Source organism: Zalophus californianus, chromosome 13, assembly GCF_009762305.2.
Source record: "Zalophus californianus isolate mZalCal1 chromosome 13, mZalCal1.pri.v2, whole genome shotgun sequence".
Taxonomy (NCBI): Eukaryota; Metazoa; Chordata; class Mammalia; order Carnivora; family Otariidae; genus Zalophus; species Zalophus californianus.
Genome location: NC_045607.1, coordinates 7903506 through 7923452, shown reverse-complemented (window position 1 = coordinate 7923452; position 19947 = coordinate 7903506). Strand labels below are relative to the sequence as shown.

General features: G+C 56.3%; 3 protein-coding genes across 15 annotated transcripts in view; 1 reads left to right on the top strand and 2 right to left on the bottom strand.

Moving 5' to 3' along the window:
• Positions 1-131: 131 nt before the first annotated feature.
• Positions 132-12851, top strand: TTC16 (tetratricopeptide repeat domain 16). Of its 9 annotated transcripts, XM_035723493.1 has the most exons (14): positions 132-261; positions 1024-1196; positions 1530-1620; positions 1782-1925; positions 2728-2828; positions 2920-3049; positions 4906-5120; positions 5768-6012; positions 6368-6509; positions 8401-8566; positions 9086-9228; positions 9389-9551; positions 11028-11115; positions 11493-12851. In XM_035723493.1, exons 1-14 carry the CDS (start codon positions 244-246, stop codon positions 12818-12820), a joined length of 3147 nt encoding a protein of 1048 aa, XP_035579386.1. In that variant the 5' UTR covers positions 132-243; the 3' UTR covers positions 12821-12851. The 9 variants fall into 9 exon arrangements, with proteins under 9 accessions (XP_035579386.1, XP_035579388.1, XP_035579387.1 ...); XM_035723495.1 differs by lacking the exon at positions 1530-1620 and having other exon boundaries at positions 1024-1125; XM_035723494.1 differs by lacking the exon at positions 1530-1620 and having other exon boundaries at positions 1024-1158.
• A 25-nt stretch (positions 12852-12876) lies between these two features.
• On the bottom strand, positions 12877-16815 carry TOR2A (torsin family 2 member A). Of its 3 annotated transcripts, none has more exons than XM_027614777.2 (5): positions 16529-16815; positions 15642-15907; positions 14815-14990; positions 14012-14139; positions 12877-13874 (listed from the first exon to the last, which is right to left on the bottom strand). In XM_027614777.2, the coding sequence occupies exons 1-5, from the start codon at positions 16677-16679 to the stop codon at positions 13555-13557; spliced, it is 1041 nt and encodes a 346-aa protein (XP_027470578.1). In that variant the 5' UTR covers positions 16680-16815; the 3' UTR covers positions 12877-13554. The 3 variants fall into 3 exon arrangements, with proteins under 3 accessions (XP_027470578.1, XP_027470579.1, XP_027470580.1); XM_027614778.2 differs by having other exon boundaries at positions 12885-13799; positions 16529-16803; XM_027614779.2 differs by lacking the exon at positions 15642-15907 and having other exon boundaries at positions 12885-13799; positions 16529-16665.
• Positions 16816-18080: 1265 nt separating this feature from the next.
• Positions 18081-19947, bottom strand: part of SH2D3C (SH2 domain containing 3C) — a 29366-nt gene continuing 27499 nt past the window's right edge. For 2 of the 3 annotated variants that reach the window (XM_027614773.2, XM_027614774.2), the window contains 2 exons: positions 19704-19910; positions 18081-18788 (listed from right to left, as the gene is read on the bottom strand). In XM_027614773.2, coding sequence (XP_027470574.1) covers positions 18613-18788; positions 19704-19910 — 383 coding nt within the window. In that variant the 3' untranslated portion in view covers positions 18081-18612. The remainder of the gene's footprint in view (positions 18789-19703; positions 19911-19947) is intronic. The other variant, XM_027614775.2, reaches the window with a different exon arrangement.

Genomic DNA, 19947 nt, shown 5'->3' with positions numbered 1-19947 from the left:
GGAGGAGGGAGCCTTGTTCTGGCTCCTGTGGCCCTCTGCAACGCTGCGGAAGCCTGGCAAGTCCTCTCCCTGACGTAGCCTCGGCCTTCCCCGCTGATAAGTTTGCTAACCTCCTTTCGGCTCCGACAACCCTTGGATCCCGGAGGCGTGGCCTGAGGGGGCGGAGCCTGTGGGCGTCTGGGAGATGGTGCCTGGCAACGGTGGGAGTGGACCTCAAGAGGTCCTCCCTTCGGAGGGGAATTCATGACAAACTCCAGAGAGGTGCGGGAGAGGGTCAGGAGAGAGGAGGCCGAGGCTGAGTTCGCAGGAAAGGTTTCAAGTACAGGAGAGGCAGGATAAGTTGTGCGATTCAGGGAAGGCCCTGGCCGCAGTGCCGAGAAGCGAGGGCTTGAGACGTGTGAGCGGTTGGGGAGGTCGGAGAGTTGGCCGGAGCTGGTGTCCGGGCAGAGGGGGCACTGGCCCAGACGAGAGGATGAGAGAAGAGAAGGGATCTAAGAGATCTTTAGGAAGTGGGACAGACAGAACATGAGAACTGATAGGACAGAGGTGACTGGCTGAAAAGGTGGAGTCACCAAGGTGGGAAAGCCTGGGGCAGAAGCCAGGTGAGGTGTTCAATTTGCCCTGCTGGGCATGAGGGTTCCACAGGAGAGGCAAGGGGCTGCGGGACCTCCTGGGCCTGCAGCTTGAGGTAGGGCCTGAGCTGGAGACATTAGAGTTTTGGGAGTTTGGGAACTGGAGGTGGAGCTGACGGGGGACCGGAAGGAGAGCAGAGTGCAGTGTGAGTGTAAGAACTCTGGCCCCTGACCTTGACCGTAGGAGAGGGAGAGAGGCAGGACGGAAGAGAGAGAAGTTGGAACATCCCTAAGGGGAATGGGACTGGGACTGCCACCAGAACCCAAATTGTGCCTCCTGCCAGCCTCGTTTCCAGCCCTCGTCCGTCCTGTAAAACAGCTGAGGAGAGTGTGTAAGAGGGGCGGGGGTCCTCTCTGAGGCCGGCCCCAGCTTGCTGTCCCTTGGTTCTAGGATGCTCTGGAGCTTGACCCGGCTCCATCAAAGGCCATCCCAAAGCCATGGGTGTTTCCAGTCCCAAAGGGAACCCTACAGCGCATCTTTGGGAGCAGCCAGGTGTTCCAGAACTTGGATGATGTAAAACCGAAGGTCACGGGATTAACAGTGCCCCTCAAAGTCAGGGAGTAGTGAGTCACTACCTTGTCCTAGGGTCCCAGGTTCCTACCCTGCACAGCGAGTGGCGTGCCCTACAGCCTTGGGTCACTTACCCTCCCTCTCTGGGCTTCAGTGACCTCAGCTGTATAAGAGGGCTCTTCTGCCTCAGCAGACGAAAGGCGGCTGGCCGGGATGAGCTCCAAGAATACCAGGCTCCTCTCCCTGGGTCTCTGTCTACCGGCCCCACCCTGGATCTCCACCCACGTCCCCCCTCCTCCCAACCCACTCCCGCGGCCACAGCTGTATGCCCTGGGTTGGTCAAAGTCGGGGCCAGCCCCTCTGCCTGTGCCCCCCTGCCCCTACAGCTACCACCAAGGCCTGCAGTGCTTGGAGAGAGAGGACTGGGAGATGGCTGTCCTCTTGTTTTCCCGTGCCCTCCATCTGGACTCCCACCTGGTGAGGGGGTGGGTGCAGGTGGTTGCTGACACTCTGCCCTCACTGTCCTGCCTGCCAGGCTCCTCCTCTCGGGGCCACCAAGTCCCTTCTGATCCTTGAGCATCAGGCCTCAGCAGACGGTGGTGGAGAGGGGACAGCAGCCTGGGTGCCCTCTTCCTCAGGTAGACTTCTACGCTTTACGAGCCGAGGCCTACATCCAACTCTGTGACTTCTCCTCGGCTGCCCAGAACCTGCGAAGGGCCTACTCCTTCCAGCCAGAGAACACCAAGTACCTGGAGCGGCTTACCTTGGTCCTTTACCTGCAGGTGCCCTGGGCTGCTGCAGGCCCGCCCACCGTGGCCATCTCACACCCAAGCCAGTTGGCTCTCCCTCCAGCTGTGTGTGGGGGGGGGGGGAGGGGGGTTTCCTTGCTCCTGGGACCAGCTCTGTCTCTCTAGGGACCTTCTAGTCCCCGTGTCTGAGTCTGTACCTGCTGCGCCTCTCATGACCTCTCCTACCTCCAGAGATGGTTTACCACCAGGGCTGGATAAAGTTCTGCAGCACTGCCCAGTAGAACTTTCTGTAGCGATGATAGTGGTCTACTCTGCACCGTCCTATCTGGTAGCCATTAGCCACGTGGAACTGCCGAGCCCTTGAAATATAGTGAGTGAGGAACTGATTTTTAAATTTTACTTAATTAACTAAAACTTGTATAGCCACATGAAGCGAGTGGCTGCTGTCCTGGACCACACAAATCTAGCATCTAGAGGCTCTAAGCACTAAAAAGGTAATAGCATTCCCCCATTTACAATTCAAAATAAAATTACCAAACTACAAAATACCAACAAAGTCTAAGGTTTTCTGTTTCTGTTCCTGTTTCTGTATTGCTATCTTGCCAACTGTGTAATTCTGTCTCTGCTGTCTCTCCCTCGCTCTGTATCTCTCTCCATCTCTGTCACCTTCTCTCCATCTCCATGTCTCTGTCCCCTAAAGTTTCTCCCAGATCTAAAGGGCTGTATCCCTGGCTCTTGTCTCTCTCCCCTCCTGCCCCAGTGGGTGCCCCCTGTAGCTAGTGGGTGCTGCTGGGCCAGAGTCACAAGCAGAAGGGACTGCCCCTTGTGTCCCCAGGGCCAGTGCCTGTTTGAGCAACGTGCCTTCCCAGAAGCCCTGAGAGTCTTCTCGCAAGCCTCTGCGCTCCAGCCTGAGAAAGCCAGCTTCCGTTACCGATGGTGAGTGCCCGGCGTGTGGCCGTGTTCTCCCTGCAGCCCCTTCCTGCCCCTCCCGCCCTGCAAACAGAGCATCTTTGCCCTCTCTCCTCAGCATGGCCTGTCTCCTGGCCCTCGAACAGCATCAGGACTGCCTCTCGCTTGTCACCAAGGAGGTGAAGCTTGGCACGACCAATGCCGATGTCTTCATCCTCCGGGCCAGGCTCTACAACTTCTTCCGGAAGGTAGAGCGGGGAGGGCGGGGGGTGGGGTGGGGTGGCCCTTCCTCTCTGTGGGTGCCCCCAGCATACTCTGAGATTAAGGAAGGCCATTAGGCCGCCCATGTAGTGGGGACCTTTGTTGGCTACTTGGCATAGTTGTCCTGCTATCACTCAGCTCTAGCTCTGTGCCAGGCTTGTGTCGGCCCCCAGAAGCCACAAGATGAGAAACCTGTGCCATCCCCACCCCCAGGGGAGTTAGAGCCCAAGAGAGATGTCCTTGAGCAGACAATTGCACAGAGGATGATTTCACAAGTGCAGGAAGCGGCACAGTGAGGGGCCACCCAAGGACCCGTTAGATAAGGTGGCCCTTCCTCCTCCTTTCCTGTCTCTCCTTATTTGCCTCACTGTGCGGGCTTGGAGCCAGAAAGTACAGGGAACAGCGTGGGTACAAGCGAGACTTGGGGTCACAAGAGAGGAGGGACTGCAGGTATGAGAGGGCATCAGGTAGGGTTTTGTGAACCAAGGAGGCCCCTGACTTCTTCCTGGGGGCAGCAGGGGCCTCCAAAGGGTTGCTCTCTGGGGCAGTGGGCTTTAGAAAGATCCTGTGGCTGCCAGGGGGAGTCTGGGCTGGGGGGGCAAGTCTGGAGGCCGGGACCCTGGGTGCCGTCCAGCCAGAGAGGAGGGGGGAGGCGAGGACGGTCGTGAGGGTGGCCAGAAAGGGGCTGGTCCCACAGTCCTTTGGAAGTCAGTAGCAGAGACGGATGGGGGAGGCCGTGAGGGAAAGGGAGGGATCCGGAACAATGCCTGGTGTTCAGGCTTGGCCTGGTGCATGGGAGCTGGGAAACTCAGGGGAAAACTCAGGTGGGTGGGTTCACCTCAGTCACCAGGTGGCGCATCCTGGGGGTAGCTGGAAACCTGAGCCTCCCTATGCTAGGGGCTGGGCTTTTGGGCCCCCCCCCGCCCCCCCGCAGTGAGTCAGTGAGAGCTTCCTTCCAAGGCAGGAGACTAGTAATTATTGGTAATTGTTGACTGTGGGAGTTTGGCCCCTCCTGCCACCTCAGCCCCTGTAATGCATAGGCACGTTCTAAGCACTTGACTCATGCTTGTCTTTCCGACTTGAGGTAATCATCTGAGTAGATACAACCCATTGTCCTCTTTTCACAGATGAGGAAATGGGTCCAGAGGGCCTGGGTGACTTGCCCAAGGTCACACAGCCAGTTCTCTGTGGTGCTGCCCTTGAACCCAAGCCCACCTACTCCAAAGCCCTGTCCCAAGCCTCTGCCATCTTCCCCCTCCTGACTTCCACTCACAACTGGTGTCCACACTGTTTGCCCTGCTCACCGTCCAACCCATTACCCTACAGGACACAGGATGCTTGCTAAAACTCTTTGTTGACTGACTGACAGACTTGTTCACTCAGTGGAAGGTATTTGCCTGGGGATGTTTTCTGCTCAGGCCCAGGCCTGCATCTGTTGTCAGAGTTGTCTTGGGCTTAAAGGTCGGGGGAGTTGGGGAGGACCTATGCATGGGAGGATTGGGAGGATGTGACAGTCATGGTCAGGAGGACACACCCTCCCCCCACCTTGAGTGAGCTTAGAGGTCCTACATGGAGGAGGCATCTGCAACACCATTCCACAGCAGAAAGCACCCAGGCTGACCTGGCTCTCCTGAGGTCACATCTGGAAAGGGACCAGCAGGGATGGGGCCTGGGATGGGATTTTCTCATAATGTTCCCTGCTGCTTTCATGAGGCAAAAAAGGTGGCACAGCAATGCAGGGACATCAAGGGTGGGTGACATGGTCTGGAGGTGTGCCTCTCCATGGGAGAGGGCAGAGCTCCGCTTAGCCTACCACCCTGATGCCATCCTTGGCCCTCCGTAGCCCAGCCTCTGCCATCGAGACCTGCATAGCGCCTTGCTGTTGGATGCTAAGCACCCACAGGCCAAGGTGCTGCTCCAGATGATGGTGGACCAAGCCCAGAAGGCGCGTCAGGATGCTGGGATCCTAGCTGTGCAGGGCAAGCTGCAGCATGCTCTGCAGCACATCAACTGTGCCATCGAGAACAACCCTCTGGACCCTAGCCTCTTCCTCTTCCGGTACTGTGTGTGGGGGGGGGGTACCCATCTTGGGTCCTGCTGTATGGTCTCAGAAGAGGACTTGATCCTCCCCAGGCTTCAGTTTCCCCAAGTAGCCTCTAATAATCTTTCCCTACTCCCCATTAGGGTCAAAGCTAGGGAGAGGTCTTAGCTGCTATTGCCCTTGGAGGACGGGCAGGCAGCCACTTTAGTTCACCTGGGAATCCTGGACCCCCAAGCCTGCTGAGCATTCACACAGGGAAGCTCAGCCCAGCTCAGTGGCCGAGGCTTGGGTTTGAATCTACCCCTCGCCCAGGACTTATTACATGATTTGGGGCCATGTACCTTTCCTGAGTCTAGGTTTTCTCATATAAACAGTGGGGTGAAACATCTGTCCCAGGTACAAAAAGGCCTTAGCATAGAGGTTGGCATGCACGCACCTACTTCCTAAAAAGAAAGATGGAAGCTATTTCTGGGTAAAGCAAAACTACCCATGACCAGCAGGCTATCCGGGTAGTAATCCAGAGCCAGCCCCACACCCAAACCAGCATGTGAAGAGAGGGCCCTCACGCCACCAGCCCAGGTCAGAAGGGCCCAGAGTGGCCAGCGTCCTGGCCGGCCGCCCCAGTGGGTGGGGGTGCCTTGGCCTTCATGTCCCTCCCCCATAGGGGCACCATGTACCGCCGGCTCCAGGAGTTTGATGCCGCTGTGGAGGACCTCCTGAAGGCGCTGGACATGATGAGTGAGAGCCAGGAAGGCATGGTGCGGCAGGCTCAGCGGCAGCTGCTGCTGACCTACAATGACTTCGCCGTGCACTGCTACCTGCAGGGTGCCTACCAGGAGGGCGTGCTGCTGCTCAACAAGGCCCTCAAGGACGAGCAGCAGGAGAAGGGCCTCTACATCAACCGGGGCGGTGAGTGGGGGCTGCCCCTTGCCCCTCTAAGGCCTCGGCTGGGCCCTTGAGGGAGGGAGGGAGGGAGGGAGGAGGGAAAGAGCCTCAGGGTCCTGGGGACACACTCTGCAAAGTGTTGCCTTAGACAAACCGGCTACGGTCTCTTCAAAATGCTCAGAATCAGGCGGCTGGGGAAAAGTGCCTGAGGCACGGAAAACCTTGGCAGGCACCCTCTACCACTCACGGGAGGGGGAGTTTGGGAGTTCACCGCCACCGGTCTCAGGATCCCCCAGAGGGTGGAGCAGGCTGGGCTGGGGCTCCTGGGCACTGGGGCTGGGGGCCTGCTCAGCCCCTGCGTCCATCCCCCGGGCCCTAGATTGCTTCTTCCAGCTGGGCAACCTGACTTTTGCGGAGGCGGACTACCAGCAGGCACTGGCGCTGAGCCCGCAGGACGAGGGCGCCAACCTGCGCATGGGCCTACTGCAGGAGAGGATGGGCTTCTGCGAGCAGAGGAGCAGGTGCGGGCTGTGGGCGGCTCGCGGGGGTGCGGGGTGGGGTGGTGCTGGGGGTGCTGGCATGGAGCCGCCTGCTGGGACCCCTGGATCAAGATCCTCTGCTCGGGGCGCCGGGGTGGCTCAGTCGGTTGGGCGACTGCCTTCGGCTCGGGTCACAGTCCTGGAGTCCCGGGATCGAGTCCCGCAGCGGGCTCCCTGCTCCGCGGGGAGCCTGCTTCTCCCTCTGACCCTCCCCCCTCTCGTGCTCTCTGTCTCTCATTCTCTCTCTCTCGAATAAATAATTAAAATCTTTAAAAAAAAAAAAGATCCTCTGCTCCCCCAGGTATGGCTCCTAAATAACAGTTTTAGTTTTCAAGTTTTCGGGAAAAATTCTTCACTTTTTTCTGAATATTGTTATGGTAATTGTGCTTTCTATAAAAAACTGACGTGTTTGGTAATGATGCATAATTCAGAACCTGAACGTTCCTTCTAATATGTCTCCCAACACCAACCCCCCCATAGGTTTGGTAAAGGTCCCTCCAGATTGTTTCCTATACGTATATTGACAATTATTATCAGTTTACAAAAGTTAGTCATGCTAAACTGTTTTTTGACTTGCTTTTTAACTTCCAATGTCATTATATATATAGGACTACCTCATTCTCTCTTATTATTTGAATAGTATTCCATTCTGTGGAAGGACCACAACTCATTTCTTTAGACAACCCTCTACTGATGACTAATTGGGCTGTTTTCTGTTTTTTATTATAACGTAATGAGCATGCAGGACGTACATTTTCATGCATTATACTAGTAATGCCATAATTAGATTGCTGGGAGCTAAACTGTTGTTAAACAGTGTGAACATTTAACGTTTTAAAACATAATAATATCCAGTTGTTCTCCACAAACAGTGAGCCACTGTCAACTTCCTCCAGGAAAGGAGAGTCTTGGTTTGCCCAAACCTCCATAGTGCAGGGTGTTAAGACTGTTTTCAACTCTGCAAATCTAGTAGGCAAAAAAATGCTCTCTCTCAGTTGATTTATGTTGCATGTTTAAATTGCTAGCACAGCCCAGCATCTTTTTCATGTTTGCTGGTCATTATGGCTGGCCCAAACCTTTTGCCCGTTTTGCTGTTAAATTGCTCATGAAGGGGTGCTTGGCTGGCTCAGTCAGTAGAGCATGCAGCTCTTGATCTCGGGGTCATGAGTTCAAGCCCCACATTGGGCTTAGAACCTACTTAAATAAATAAGATTTTTAAAAAAATAATAAATGCTCATTAAAACTTTTTGTTGTTGTTGTTACAGGAGTTCTTTGTAGGCTAGGAAACTTAGTTTATTGTCTGCCTTCTATGGGAAAATATATTTCCCCTATTTATTGCTTTCCTTTGCGGTGGTTTTGCTACTCAGTAACTTGGGATTTAATCATAGTCAAATTAATTTTCTCATTTTTAGCTGCTTGGTTTGTGAGATTCTCAAAAGGCCCTCCTTACTACAGGATATTAAAAACATTCACTTACACTGGGGTCTTGTACTAGCACAAGTGTTGGAGCCGTTAAGAGTGTAGCTGGCAGGGGCCCCTGGGTGGCTCAGTTGTTAAGTGTCTGCCTTCGGCTCAAGTCATGATCCCAGGGTCCTGAGAGGGAGCCCCGCATCGGGCTCCCTGCTCTGCGGGAAGCCTGCTTCTCCCTCTCCCACTCGCCCTGCTTGTGTTCCCTCTCTTGAGCTCTGTCAAATAAATAAAATCTTAAAAACAAAAAAGTGTAGCTGGCAGAAGAAGAGCAGAGGGGCATGGTGGAGGTCGGGGAGCAGAGACCAGCCTGATTTATCCCATACTCCCCAGTGGGGCCCAGGAGCCACCATGTCCCTGCCTGGGGCCCAGCGCACAACAGCCTGTGGCCCACTGTGTCCCGCAGGCAATTCCATAAGGCAGACAGCCACTTCTCAATGGCCATCCAGCACAACCCCCAGAAGGCCCAGTACTATCTGCACCGTGCCAGGAGCCGGCAGCTCCTACAGAACATTTTGGGGGCCCGCCTGGATGTTGCCACTGTCCTCCTCCTCAGCCCCAAGCAACCCAAGGTAGGTTCCTGCTGGGCCGGGGGGGGCAGGCTCCAGAGTCAATACTTGTGATTGCCTAAAGATACTCCCTGTTCCTAAAAGAAGTCTGGTTCCCTAGCAAAACTAACAGCTGCCGATGCCAAGCACTTGAGCCGTGCCAGGTACCGTTCCAGCCACTTCAGCTGGCGTTGCTCTGCTTATCCCTCTTCAGCGCCCCACGGGACTGCTAACGTTATCCCCTCACCCCCTGTGAGGAGGGCAGGGCTCAGAGAAGTCAGTACCCTTGCCCCAGGGCACATGCTTAGCTGTCATACCCGCAGGAGCGGGCTCAGACACCCACGGCTGGCCTAGTCAGGACGCCCCCTCCTGGTGGGCCTCCTCGCGGGCTCCTCCCAGTTCTGGGGCAAGGAGGTCTGGCCCTGTAAAATCAGGAACTGGTAAACCCTTCCCGCGTCAGCCCTGAGAAGGGCTCTGCGAGGGCAGGGCAGCACCACACCATCTGTCCCCTGCCCTGGCCCACACCTGGCTCTTTCCTGGCAGGTGCTCCCACTGATGGCCAGCCTCTTCCCGGGCATGTCGGTGGAGGAGGTGCTCTGCAGCCAGGTGGCCCACCTGGCCAGGCTGCAGTTGAATCGGGTGTTGGAGAGCAGCCTGCAGGCTGGCATCCCTCGAGGCATTGTGGGGCAAGTTCCTCAAGTGGGGGCCGCGGACCAGGAGTGGGAAATGGCTGGGCATCAAGGCTCCTCCTGCTCCTGCTGCCTCCTCAGGCCACTCTCAGGACCCTGGGGATGGTGGGCTGAGTCAGGGGGGCTTACCCAGCACTCTGGGGCCATGGCTTGGCAGGCAGCTCAGACAGCGGGAACAAGAGCGCCAGAAGGCGCGGGCCCTGCAGTTCTGGTGGAAGCCTTTGTTGGGGACCTCTGAAGAGCTCCAGGCCACTCCCCAGACCCTGACGGGAGAGCCAGCAATTGTAAACGAAGCTGAGGCCCTCCACGAGGAGGAAGAGGTGAGTGGACCACATGCTGGGGCCTACAGCCCTTGAGGTCTGGGGTGGAGCGTAGCCAGAGCCAGGGCTGAGGGAGGCAGACTGGCTAGAGGATGGCATCCAGGCCTGGTTCTGCCACCACTCTGTGTGACTTGGGCTGGGGTCCTTCTGCTGTGAGATGGAGATGGTATCAATAAGGAGTACCCTTGAGGAACGGCAAGAGGATGTGGACTCCTCACAGAGAGGCCTCCCCACACCTTGCCACACTCACCTTCATAAATTCTGTGTGCACTGGCCATTTGTGCCAGGATTTTCTTAATTCTTAAATCCGTCTCTAAGAACTTTTTATTGAATGTCACATAAATCTAGAAAAGCACACAGTTCAATAGTGAGTGAGCTGGTGAATTTTCACAAACCAAGTACACCCATGACGCCATTACCTATCGAAAGAACACACTCCCAGCTCCCCGGAAGCCACCTCATGCCCCCTGCTAGGCCCCTCCCTTAGCCCAGTGCACCCCCAAGGCTGTCCTGATCCCTAACATCACAACTGAACGTGCATGTTTCTTCACATCAGTGGACAAGTACAGTGTGCCCGCTTGTCTCGGGACTCGCTTCGCTAAGCGTGTTTGTGAGATGCATCTAAGTTGACTGCTTGTTCTCGTCGCTGGTTGAGAATTCCATCCTGTGAAAGTCCCGCAATCTGCCCACTCAACTGCTGATGGACAGCAAGTACCTTTGTGTTCAAAGGAAACTTTATGAAAATGAAGTAGATGGAAGACCAACATCCCTTGCTGTAAATGGGCAAGGCTAGCACTCCAGTTCTCTAGCTCACACTGGAACACAAAAATACAAAACTTTGTGTCCCCCCCGCCCCGAGGTCATTGTGAGCTCCCTCCCTCGGGGAGATGTGGAGCCGGCGCCTGCTGGTTGCTGGGACTCTGCCTGCCCCCTCCCCGCTTCCACACACCCACCACTGCCCGCAGGGGTGAGTGGGCCTGAGGCGGCCAGCAGCCAAGAGCCCGGCTGTGGAGTCCCACAGGCCTGGATTCAAACTCTGCTCCTCTGCTTCTTAGCTGAGTGTCAAGGGCAGGCTGCTTAGGCTCCTGGAGACTTGGTTTCTGGTCCGTGAAATGGTAAAAACGGTAGCTCCCTCCCAGATATGTGGGAGGGTGAAATGGGATAGAATGGTAAGCATAAAAAGCTCAGTTCTTCACTAGCCATTCCCCAGAGTACAGCGCTTTACAGTTTACAGAGGACTGTCCCACAGTGAAACTAATTTGCATTTTGCAGACGGCAGACCTGAGGCCCAAGCAGCCTCTTGAACACTACCGAAATTTCTCACAGTGCCCTGCCGGTCGAATCTGACCGCTCCTCTTCCTGTCCAGTCTTCACCTCTCGTGCCGCCCGGCCCCAGCTGGGCCCCCTGAGGAGCTCTGAGCCGCTGGCCCAGGGCCTCCCATGGCCTACAGCGGCCCCGCTTGTCTTCTGCCCTAGGAGGAGCAGTGGGAGCCTGCACCCAGCAGGATGAGGTCCCTGTCCAACAGCTACCTCGACCAGACCTCTTCAGGCTCCGTCTTCGGCTGTAAGTCCCCAGTGCTCTCGCTAGGCCTGAGTAAGCCAAAGCAGCAGAGTAGGCAAAGGTCAGGGGTCAGAGACTCCTTGGCCTGCGTGTGCATTTGGGCTCTGCTACTTATAGTTCTGTGATTATAGAACAGGAGGAAGAATCCTCACTTTGAATGGGGCTTGGTGAGCCCTCCGTGTCTCCCGTTTATCCCACAGCCCTGGCCCACCTGCAGGGCTCGGGTTGCCAAGGAGCGCTGGGCTGGCGTCATCTGGCAGACCTTCCCCTTGGCCATGCAAGGCCTCTGGAATAGAGGCAAGGGTGAGGCCTACACCTCCTTTTCCTGGAGCTGTCTGGGCAGGGCAGCCTAACGGATGCTCTTGGCTCATCCTTCCCAGTCAGGACCATGTCCATCTCAGAGACAGAGACGTCCACTATCTGCCAGGAATACAAGAGCACCTCAGCCACTGCTGTGACATCCTCCAACTCCTCACTGCTGAAGACTCTATCCTCAGACCTGCTGGAGAACAGAGAAGACCTAAGCTTGAGCCACAGCCCCAGCAAAACCAAGGCCACGCAGGGCCACAGCCAGAGCCCCAGCAGGACAAAAGCCACCCAAGGCCAGAGCCGGAGGCCCAGCAGGACCAAGGCCACCCAGGGCCACAGCTGGAGGCCCAGCAAGATGGAGGCCGCCCAGAGCCAGAGCCCCAGCAGGACCAAAGCCACCCAGGGCCACAGCCAGAGGCCCAGCAAAATGGAGGCTGACGAGGGCCAGAGCCAGAGCCCCAGCAGGACTAAGGCCACCCAGGGCCAGAGCCGGAGGCCCAGCAAGATGGAGGACGCCCAGGGCCAGAGCCAGAGCCCCAGCAGGACTAAGGCCACCCAGGGCCAGTGCCGGAGGCCCAGCAAGACGGAGGCCACCCAGGGCCAGAGCCAGAGCCCCAGCAGGACCAAGGCCACCCAGGGCCAGAGCCAGAGCCCCAGCAGGACTAAGGCCACCCAGGGCCAGAGCCAGAGCCCCAGCAGGACTGAGGCCACCCAGGGCCAGAGCCGGAGGCCCAGCAAGATGGAGGCCACCCAGGGCCAGAGCCAGAGCCCCAGCAGGACCAAGGCCACCCAGGGCCAGAGCCAGAGCCCCAGCAGGACCAAGGCCACCCAGGGCCAGAGCCAGAGCCCCAGCAGGACCAAAATCACCCAGGGCCAGAGCCAGAAGCCCAGCAAGGAGGAGGCCGCCCAGGACCAGAGCCGGAGGCCCAGCAGGACAAAGGCTGCCCAGGGCCAGAGCTGGAGCTCCAGCAGGATGGAAGCCACCCATAGCCAGTGCCGGAGGCCCAGCAAGATGGAGGCTGCCCAGGGCCAGAGCCAGAGTTCCAGCCAGACTGAGGCCACCCAGGGCCAGAGCTGGAGGCCCAGCCAGACTGAGGCTACCCAAGGCACAAGACAAAAGCCTAACAAGGCCAAGGCCACTCAGGGCCCAAGGAAGAGGCTTAGAAAGATCAAGGCTGCCCATGGCCGGAGTTGGGGACCCAGTAAGGCTGCCACCCATGGTCGGAGCGGGGGACTGATCCGAAGTTCTAGCAAGACCAAGGATTTCTATGATTCTAGTTGGAGCCCCAGCAACACTGAGGCCACTCAGGACCAATGCCAAAGATCCAGCAAGACCACGGCTGCCCAGAGCTGGAGCCAGAACACAAGCCCGGGTTCCAGCAAGACTGAGGTCACCTAGGGACTGAGCCCAAATCTCAGAAAACCCCAGACCACCCAGGGCCTGACCAGAACCCCAGAAAAATCAAGACTGGCCCAGCAGTTACACTGCTCCCTGAAGGGGCCATTCAGCCCCCTCGCTTCTTGCTGGGTATGGAAGAGATTCTAACCCCCACACACACTCACTGGCCCCCAGCAAAATAGCCTCCTTCCAGAGCAGTTAGATACCTCAGCCAACATTCTTCTGGTCCCATGGCTAAGTTTATTGTATTTGTTCTCTTATAAAATTAAAGACTTTAAAAACCAGGCCCAAGTGGCAGCTTGAGTCCCTCTGTTCATGAAGACTGAGAAGTCTCAGCCTGGCCTTACAGTACTGGGACACAGGGTGTGCAATGGAGGCTTCAGAGTATGGTGCCAGAGCAAGGGGCCAAGAGTAACCATCCGAAGAGGGAGAGAGCAGCCATGAGCCAGAGTCCCTGAGTTACAATTCACATTTTAAGAAGGCTTAGGCTGGAGGGCAACGGCAAGGCTCATTGAAGTTCTGGGGTCACCAGTGGTTTCTCCAGGGAAGGAAGCAAAGGCCAAGAGACCCTCAGACCAGTAAAGAGGCCAGGGCTCTCTGTCCCATGGCCTAGCCAGCATGCCTCCTCATCTTCACTTTGGGCTCTGGGTCTCACTCTCCAGGAGTGCAGGGGCCCCAGGGCTTTCCTGCACAGCCTGGCCAGGGAGAAGAGAGCAAGGACGCCATCTGGAGAGTCAGAGGACAAAGGCAATTCTGGAGGCCACAGTCTTGCAGCCATTGGAGGAAAAGAGCTGTTCTTCCTCAGGGAAGAAGGTGGTGCTCTCCAGCACGGCCTGGAGGACCTCCTCCCTTGGCTCCAGGCCCAGCTGGGCCAGCTCGTTGAGCACGCAGTGCCGCACGTGGTGCCGCTGCAGTGGTAGGAAGGGCACCAGGACGTCTAGGAGACGCTCTTCCATGATGCCTGAGCGCCAGAAGCCATCTGCAGGAAGGGGCAATGTGGGAAGGGTCTGTGGTGGGCTCAGGGAGGTTGCATGACAGCCAGGAGCGCCAAAGCCTGGGCTGAGAAATACCGGGTCAGTGGGCCGCGCATCAGACCCTGGGAGAACCTGGCCCAGCCCAGTGGATGTGGGTGTGAAGCCTCGGCCTGCTGACGTTACCCCGGGGCGGGGAGGCCTCCCAAGCTGAACTCACGGTGTGGGTTGTCCAGCACAGCCTGGGAGATGACGGGCTCCAGCTCCTGCAGGCGGATCTCCTCCCGGTCCCGGCGGCCACGCCACGCCTCCAGGGCCACCTGGTTGATCTGCTCGCCACCAGTGTTGCTGAAACCATGGGGAAAGCGGGCCACGGCTCAGACCGTGGGGGGGCGGGATTTGGCCCTTGCTTCCCATGTGCCACCCAATACAACCTGAGCCTGGGCACCCAGCTCAGTACCAGCAGGAGCCAAGCCCACTGAAAACACACAATAGGAACTACTTCCCCTCTCCAGAGCCTGTGTCTCCAACCATGATGCCTGGAAATTCACTTATATGTGCCATGCACTTTAAAGTTTACAAAACACTTTTGGGTCCCTTAACTGACTTTCCCTCCCCGAGCCTCTAGGAGGGCAGTGGGGCATTAATACTGGCCCTCCTGTGCAGAAGAGGAGATGGGAGTTCAGAGAGGTGAAGTGATTTGCCCAAGAAAACACAGCTAGAACTCTTAGAGGTGGGACTAGAATTCTAGTCCTATCTTCCAGGTCCGTGTCCTCCTGGCCCCAAAAGAGGGAAAAATCCTTCCACAAAGAAACAGTGAGGATCCCAAAGACTGAGCCCAGAATGGGCTTTGAGAATGTCAAAATTTGAATAACAGTGTCACAGCCAGTGTGAGGGGCTTTGGGAAAACCCAACTGGGCCCCGGGGGGAAAGGTACTCTGGTGTGGGACCACAGGCCAAGACTGGATAGCTGAGACCTTGGACAAATGCCCCTGCACCATGCTGCTGCAAAGATGGGCCCACCTGATGAAGATGAAGATGGCTTTGCGATAGTTGGTCCCAAACACAACCCAGGAGGAGCCCAGGAAAGGTAGCAGGACCTCTATCAGGCCTGGGGCCAGCTTGTCCATCTCGTCAAAGAGGAAGAGGGAGCGGCTGCAGGCTGTGAGGTTTCCCTGGACCCAGCTCTTAAGATCTTTCTGCGGGGGAGAGGCAGGAGTTTGAAGGCACCTGGAGATACTCCTCTCACATCAGACTTCTTCTGAAGGCAAGAACTAATCCTTTCATGGGGCTGGTGACAAAACTGTGGTCCCAAGGGGTCAGAGACTTGTTCAAGCTCACACACACAGCAAGTCAGCAAGCGCACAGAGACTCAAACCCAGGCCTCATATCTGCCTTGTTCAAGACTCCTTCTTTGATAGCCCCTACTTTCCACAAAAGAGGAAGGTTCCCTTCTGCTCCCTGAACCTTCTCAATAATGTTGACAGCTGAAACAGACCAGCCTAGAAAGGACCCTGCAATCGACAACGATAGTAGTAAGAGCTACTATTTACTAAATGCTTATTCCAAGCCTCAAATTGGGACCATGCTTTACAAAAAGAAGATAAAGAAGATAACTCAGACTGGCAAAGGTAAGTGCTCAATACATAATACCTGCAACTATACAATCCCCTGTCCCTTGTCCATCTCGAGCTCTGTTCATGATGGGTCCTGAGGGCTGAGGCTCCAACTGGCTGTGTGGCCTGGAGCGAGTAACACCCCCCCACCCCAGGACTCAGGACTCATTCATTCCCTAGGGTCTGGCACCCCAACATGCAGGTGAATGGTGGTCCAGGATGCCACCAGCCTACCTTGTAGCGCTCCATGTGGCTGGCATGGGGGAAGTGGATGATGGGGGAAAAGTGGTGAACATGGGGGCTGCGGAGGCCACCCCGGAAGAGATAGTGCGCCAGAAGGGAGCTAACGTAGGACTTGCCAGTGCCTGTCCAGCCATGCAGGGAGAGGACCAGTGGCTTGGTGGGGGCTGGGTCCTGCACGAAGGCCTTCAGTGCCTTCACCACCAATGCCTTGGCCAAGTGCTGGCCGGCCAGGTGCTGAGCCAGGTCACACTCCAGACCTAGGGCCACAAGGAGGACAGTATCAGAGCTGAAGACACACACTTGCCACAGAAGGGGGAGGGGAAGTCATGTCTGGAACCTGGTCTAGGGATCCCTGTGTCTCGGGCAGTTTTACAAACTGTGTTTGGAAAGGGAGTGGGGCCCTGGGGGACTCCGGCAGCGCAGCAGCCACCCTCAGACCTGACTTGGCTCGGCAGCGCCCCCACCAGCTGGCCCTCTGCATTGCGCTCAGCTCTAAGTGGCTGTGAGCTGTCAACAGGTTTGGCCCAAGACTTCCTGCCCATTCCTGCCCATTCCCAAGGCAGGCTTCTCCCCTGATGGCCAGGTCCACTGTGGAGGCCCAATCCTCCCCCCAAGGCCCTGCTGCCAAATGCCTCTCTCCATCCTGGCAGGGCTCTGCCTGGACCCCCAAACATGCTTCCCCAAACCCTTGCCCCAAGTCCAGTGCTCAAGACTCTCAAGTCCCTCAACGCCGGGCCCACTTGCGGCCCGGGCCACCCGAAAGTCTGCGGGTCCCGCGCCTCGGTTCTACCCTCCAGGTGTGGCCCGGGGGCAACCCCAGAGTCCGAGGGCTCCCCGGTCCGCGGGCCCTTGCACTCCGGGCTCCTGCAGCTCCTCACCCTGAAAGTCGGGCTGGAAGTCACATTCGCAGAAGGTGCCGAAGTGGCAATGCAGCGAAGTCAGGTCCCAGGCGGCGGCCGCGGCCGAGACCAGCCCTAGCAACCCGAGGAGCGAGCCCCAGGGCCGGCAGCCGCGAGTCGCAGCCGCCATGCGGGTGAGACGGGAGCCGGGTCTGGGCCAGCCGCCCCTCCCTGGGACCACAATTCCCGGCGTGCCTCTCTGGGCGGCAGCCACCTTCCGTAGCCTACAACTCCCGGCTCCCCCCGGAAAGGCCCGAGCCGTCGTCCCGCAGCAGGACCGGAAGGTAGCCTCTAGGGGGAGCCCGCGAACCGTCCCAATCCAGGACGGCGGGCCGCGTTTCCGTGGCCACGGTAACTAGGAGACCATAATAGCGCCGAAAGAATAATAAAGGATTATGACCACAAAGGGTGACGTAACAACTGTAGCAAAAACTTGTGCGGCACCTTAAGCCTTGCAAAGCTCCTTTTCCAAGCTCTGTTTTTATATGACAAAAGAGCGCTCAGTAATAGGGCTTTTGGTGAGCACTTACTAGGTGCCATTAGTGTTAGGTGCCTTATACGTCTTATGATAACAGTACCTGCCATACAGAGAAACGGTGATGTTTCAATGAGATACAGGAACATAAAGTGTTTTGACTCGGAAAGTGATCAATAAATGATTATTGGTAATCCATTATGTATGAAACATGGCAGTCCCCTACCTAGCAGCTACTCTGCCCTAAGTGCTTTAACATCAATCCTAAGGAATCGATTTTGTTATTGTCCTTATTTTATGGAGGAGGAAATTGGGATCCAAGGGGTTAAGCCTCTGTCCAAGGCTCGTAAATAATAGAACTGAACCCAAGTCAAGCTGCTGCCAAAGATCTAATGCACTGTTATCCAGCCTCTCTTGGTCAAAGGATTCAGAAGGCAAAGGACCCAAGACGTTTCATATTCAGTGAACAGGCTCCCCAGGCCTCCAGCCTGGACGGGAATCGTGTTTATCCACATTGCCTACTTCTCCTACCCATGGAATCAAGAGAACTCCTTTCATGGCCCCTCTTAGAGATTCCCTGACCCACCCACCCTGCGCACGCGCGCGCGCGCGCACACACACACACACACACACACACACACACACACACACACACGCACGCATGAAGCTTTTTGGGACCCTGAAAAGAAATAAGTAGTTCCCTCTGTTGAAAAAGGGAAAGAACTCCAGGTCAGGACACCCAGGTTCCAGCCTCCCTCATTCTGCTGCTGTGACCCCAGGAGAGTCCCTTCTCCCTCCAGTTCCATTTTCTGGGGGAGAGTTGGAATCCTAAATTTCAACAAGCCCTTCCACTCCAAACACCTGGAATGCTTGGTTGTGCATTTGTGGGAACCTTTGCTGCGCTCCCCCAAGCAGGAAACGGGGTGGGAGTAGGGGCTGGCCAGGATTTCTCCCCCTGGTTGGAATTAGCTGTTTCTTTCCCGCACTGGTCTGTGAGCTCCTCCAGGACTGGGACTGGGTTTTAGTATTGGCTGTAACAGTGGCTCCTGGTAGAATCTGGAATGTCCCAGGTGCTAAATAAGTATTTACCATTGAATTTTTCCACCTTTCACCTGAAAGAGGAGTCTTTCCACCAGGGCCCCCTGAGAGACAGAAGAAAGAGTCATAAAAGTTTATTATATGAAAGAAAGAACATGGCTTCTGTACATCTATTTACAGAACAGACAGACATATTTACAACCGGGTGGAGGCCTTGGTGTCCGTTGTGGGCAGATGCCCGGAGAAGAGTGAGGAAGCGTGAGGACCCTCCCATGGCTCGAACACGGGGCACCTCAGCAGGAAGGGGAGAAGCAGAAGCTGGAGGGAGGAACAGGGTTCCGGTTCTTCCTGAAGGGAGACTTGGTGGGCACGTAACAGGTGGGATGGAGCCCAGGGTCCATGCAGGACCTGGAGGTGCAAGGGAGATCCTGGTTTGGGCCCAGAACATTCTCGGGCTGATCACAGTGTCTCTGGGGTGCTCTGGGGAGAGGTCTGTGCTCCTCTGTCCCTGTTGCTGCCCGCAGCTGCAGAGGGGAGGGGTCCGCGGGGGTCACAGTTCACTGGAGCGGACAGCAGGTTCCAATTTGTGGGACAGGGCAGTGAGGACCTTTTCAAACTTCTCATAGCGCCGGGCCTGATTGCTGCTGGCACCCTGGCTGCCCCAGAGAAGGCGCATCTGGAACTCAGTGCTGAACACCTCCAGGAGCTCTGGCCGGGCCTGGAACCCTGCAAGGCAGGGCACAGGGGTCAGGGGATGACCATCCAGCTGGGAAGGCTGGGGGTCCTGCCCAAAGCAAATATATCCCTCAGGGCCCTGTTCCTAAGGGCCTCCCCCCCACCAGCTCCACTAGGATTCCAACAAGCTTTGTCAGTGAACCATGTTTGCAACATGCAATATTTAAATTACTGAACATAAAATATGAATATCAATTTGGAGGGATTTTTTTTCTTTTTTGTATTTTTCTGTAAGTTCCAAACTTCTTCCTAAGAAACATACACATTTTGCAAGTAAGTGTTTTAAGTAAAAAAAAATTTTGTTGTTCTCTCTGAAAAAGAAAAAGGAGGAAAGACAAACACCAGGATGTTCTCATCATTTGCCTCTGGGTGATTGTGGGTGATTTTGTTTTTTCTTTTTGCTCAGCTGTAATTTCCAATTTGCCTACAGTGAACTTTCATGACTTAAATAATGCCTAAAGCAGTAAAAGCTGGATAGTTTGAAGCTACTTCCTCTCTGCTCTTTTCACGAGGGACATCTCCCTTTCCCCTAGACTGGGAGCTCCTTGAAGGGAGGACAGGTGTGTCTCAGCCCCAGGCCAAGTGCTTTGCAAACAACATTGTAAAGTAATCCCGTTAGGACGTCCACTTCACAGGTGAGAAAACAAAAGCTCAAAGAAAGCCTAGGATGCTCTTTGTATCACCTCTGTGTCCCTCCACTGCTACCCGGTACTTTCCACTCACAGTTGAACTGATAAGCGAGTGAAAAACAGGGATAAGGAAAGGGAGTCAGCAGCGGGGCCGGACAGAGGAACGGAGAAACACGAATGGAGGTTTGGAGGAAATGGGAGAGCAAGTCCGGTGGAGGGAGGGCCGGCCAGCGTGACCAGTGACCGTCTCACCCCCCAGATGAGACCCGTGACTCACCCTGCAGCTTGACCTCCGCGTTGGTGTGATACAGGCCTCCATGGTGGGCCACCGTGCGGGCAGCCTCCAGGTGGGCCAGCACCACCTCCACACCATGCTCGGTGCTGCCCCAGGGCTCAGGGCCCTCTGCCGGGGCTGAGTCACACTCCAGCAGAGTGATGAGTGGCAGCACATGCGGAAACGTGGTGTTGCTCAGCGGCGGGCCTTCTGCAGGGAGGGAGGCAGGCGCTTAGAGACCTCGGAG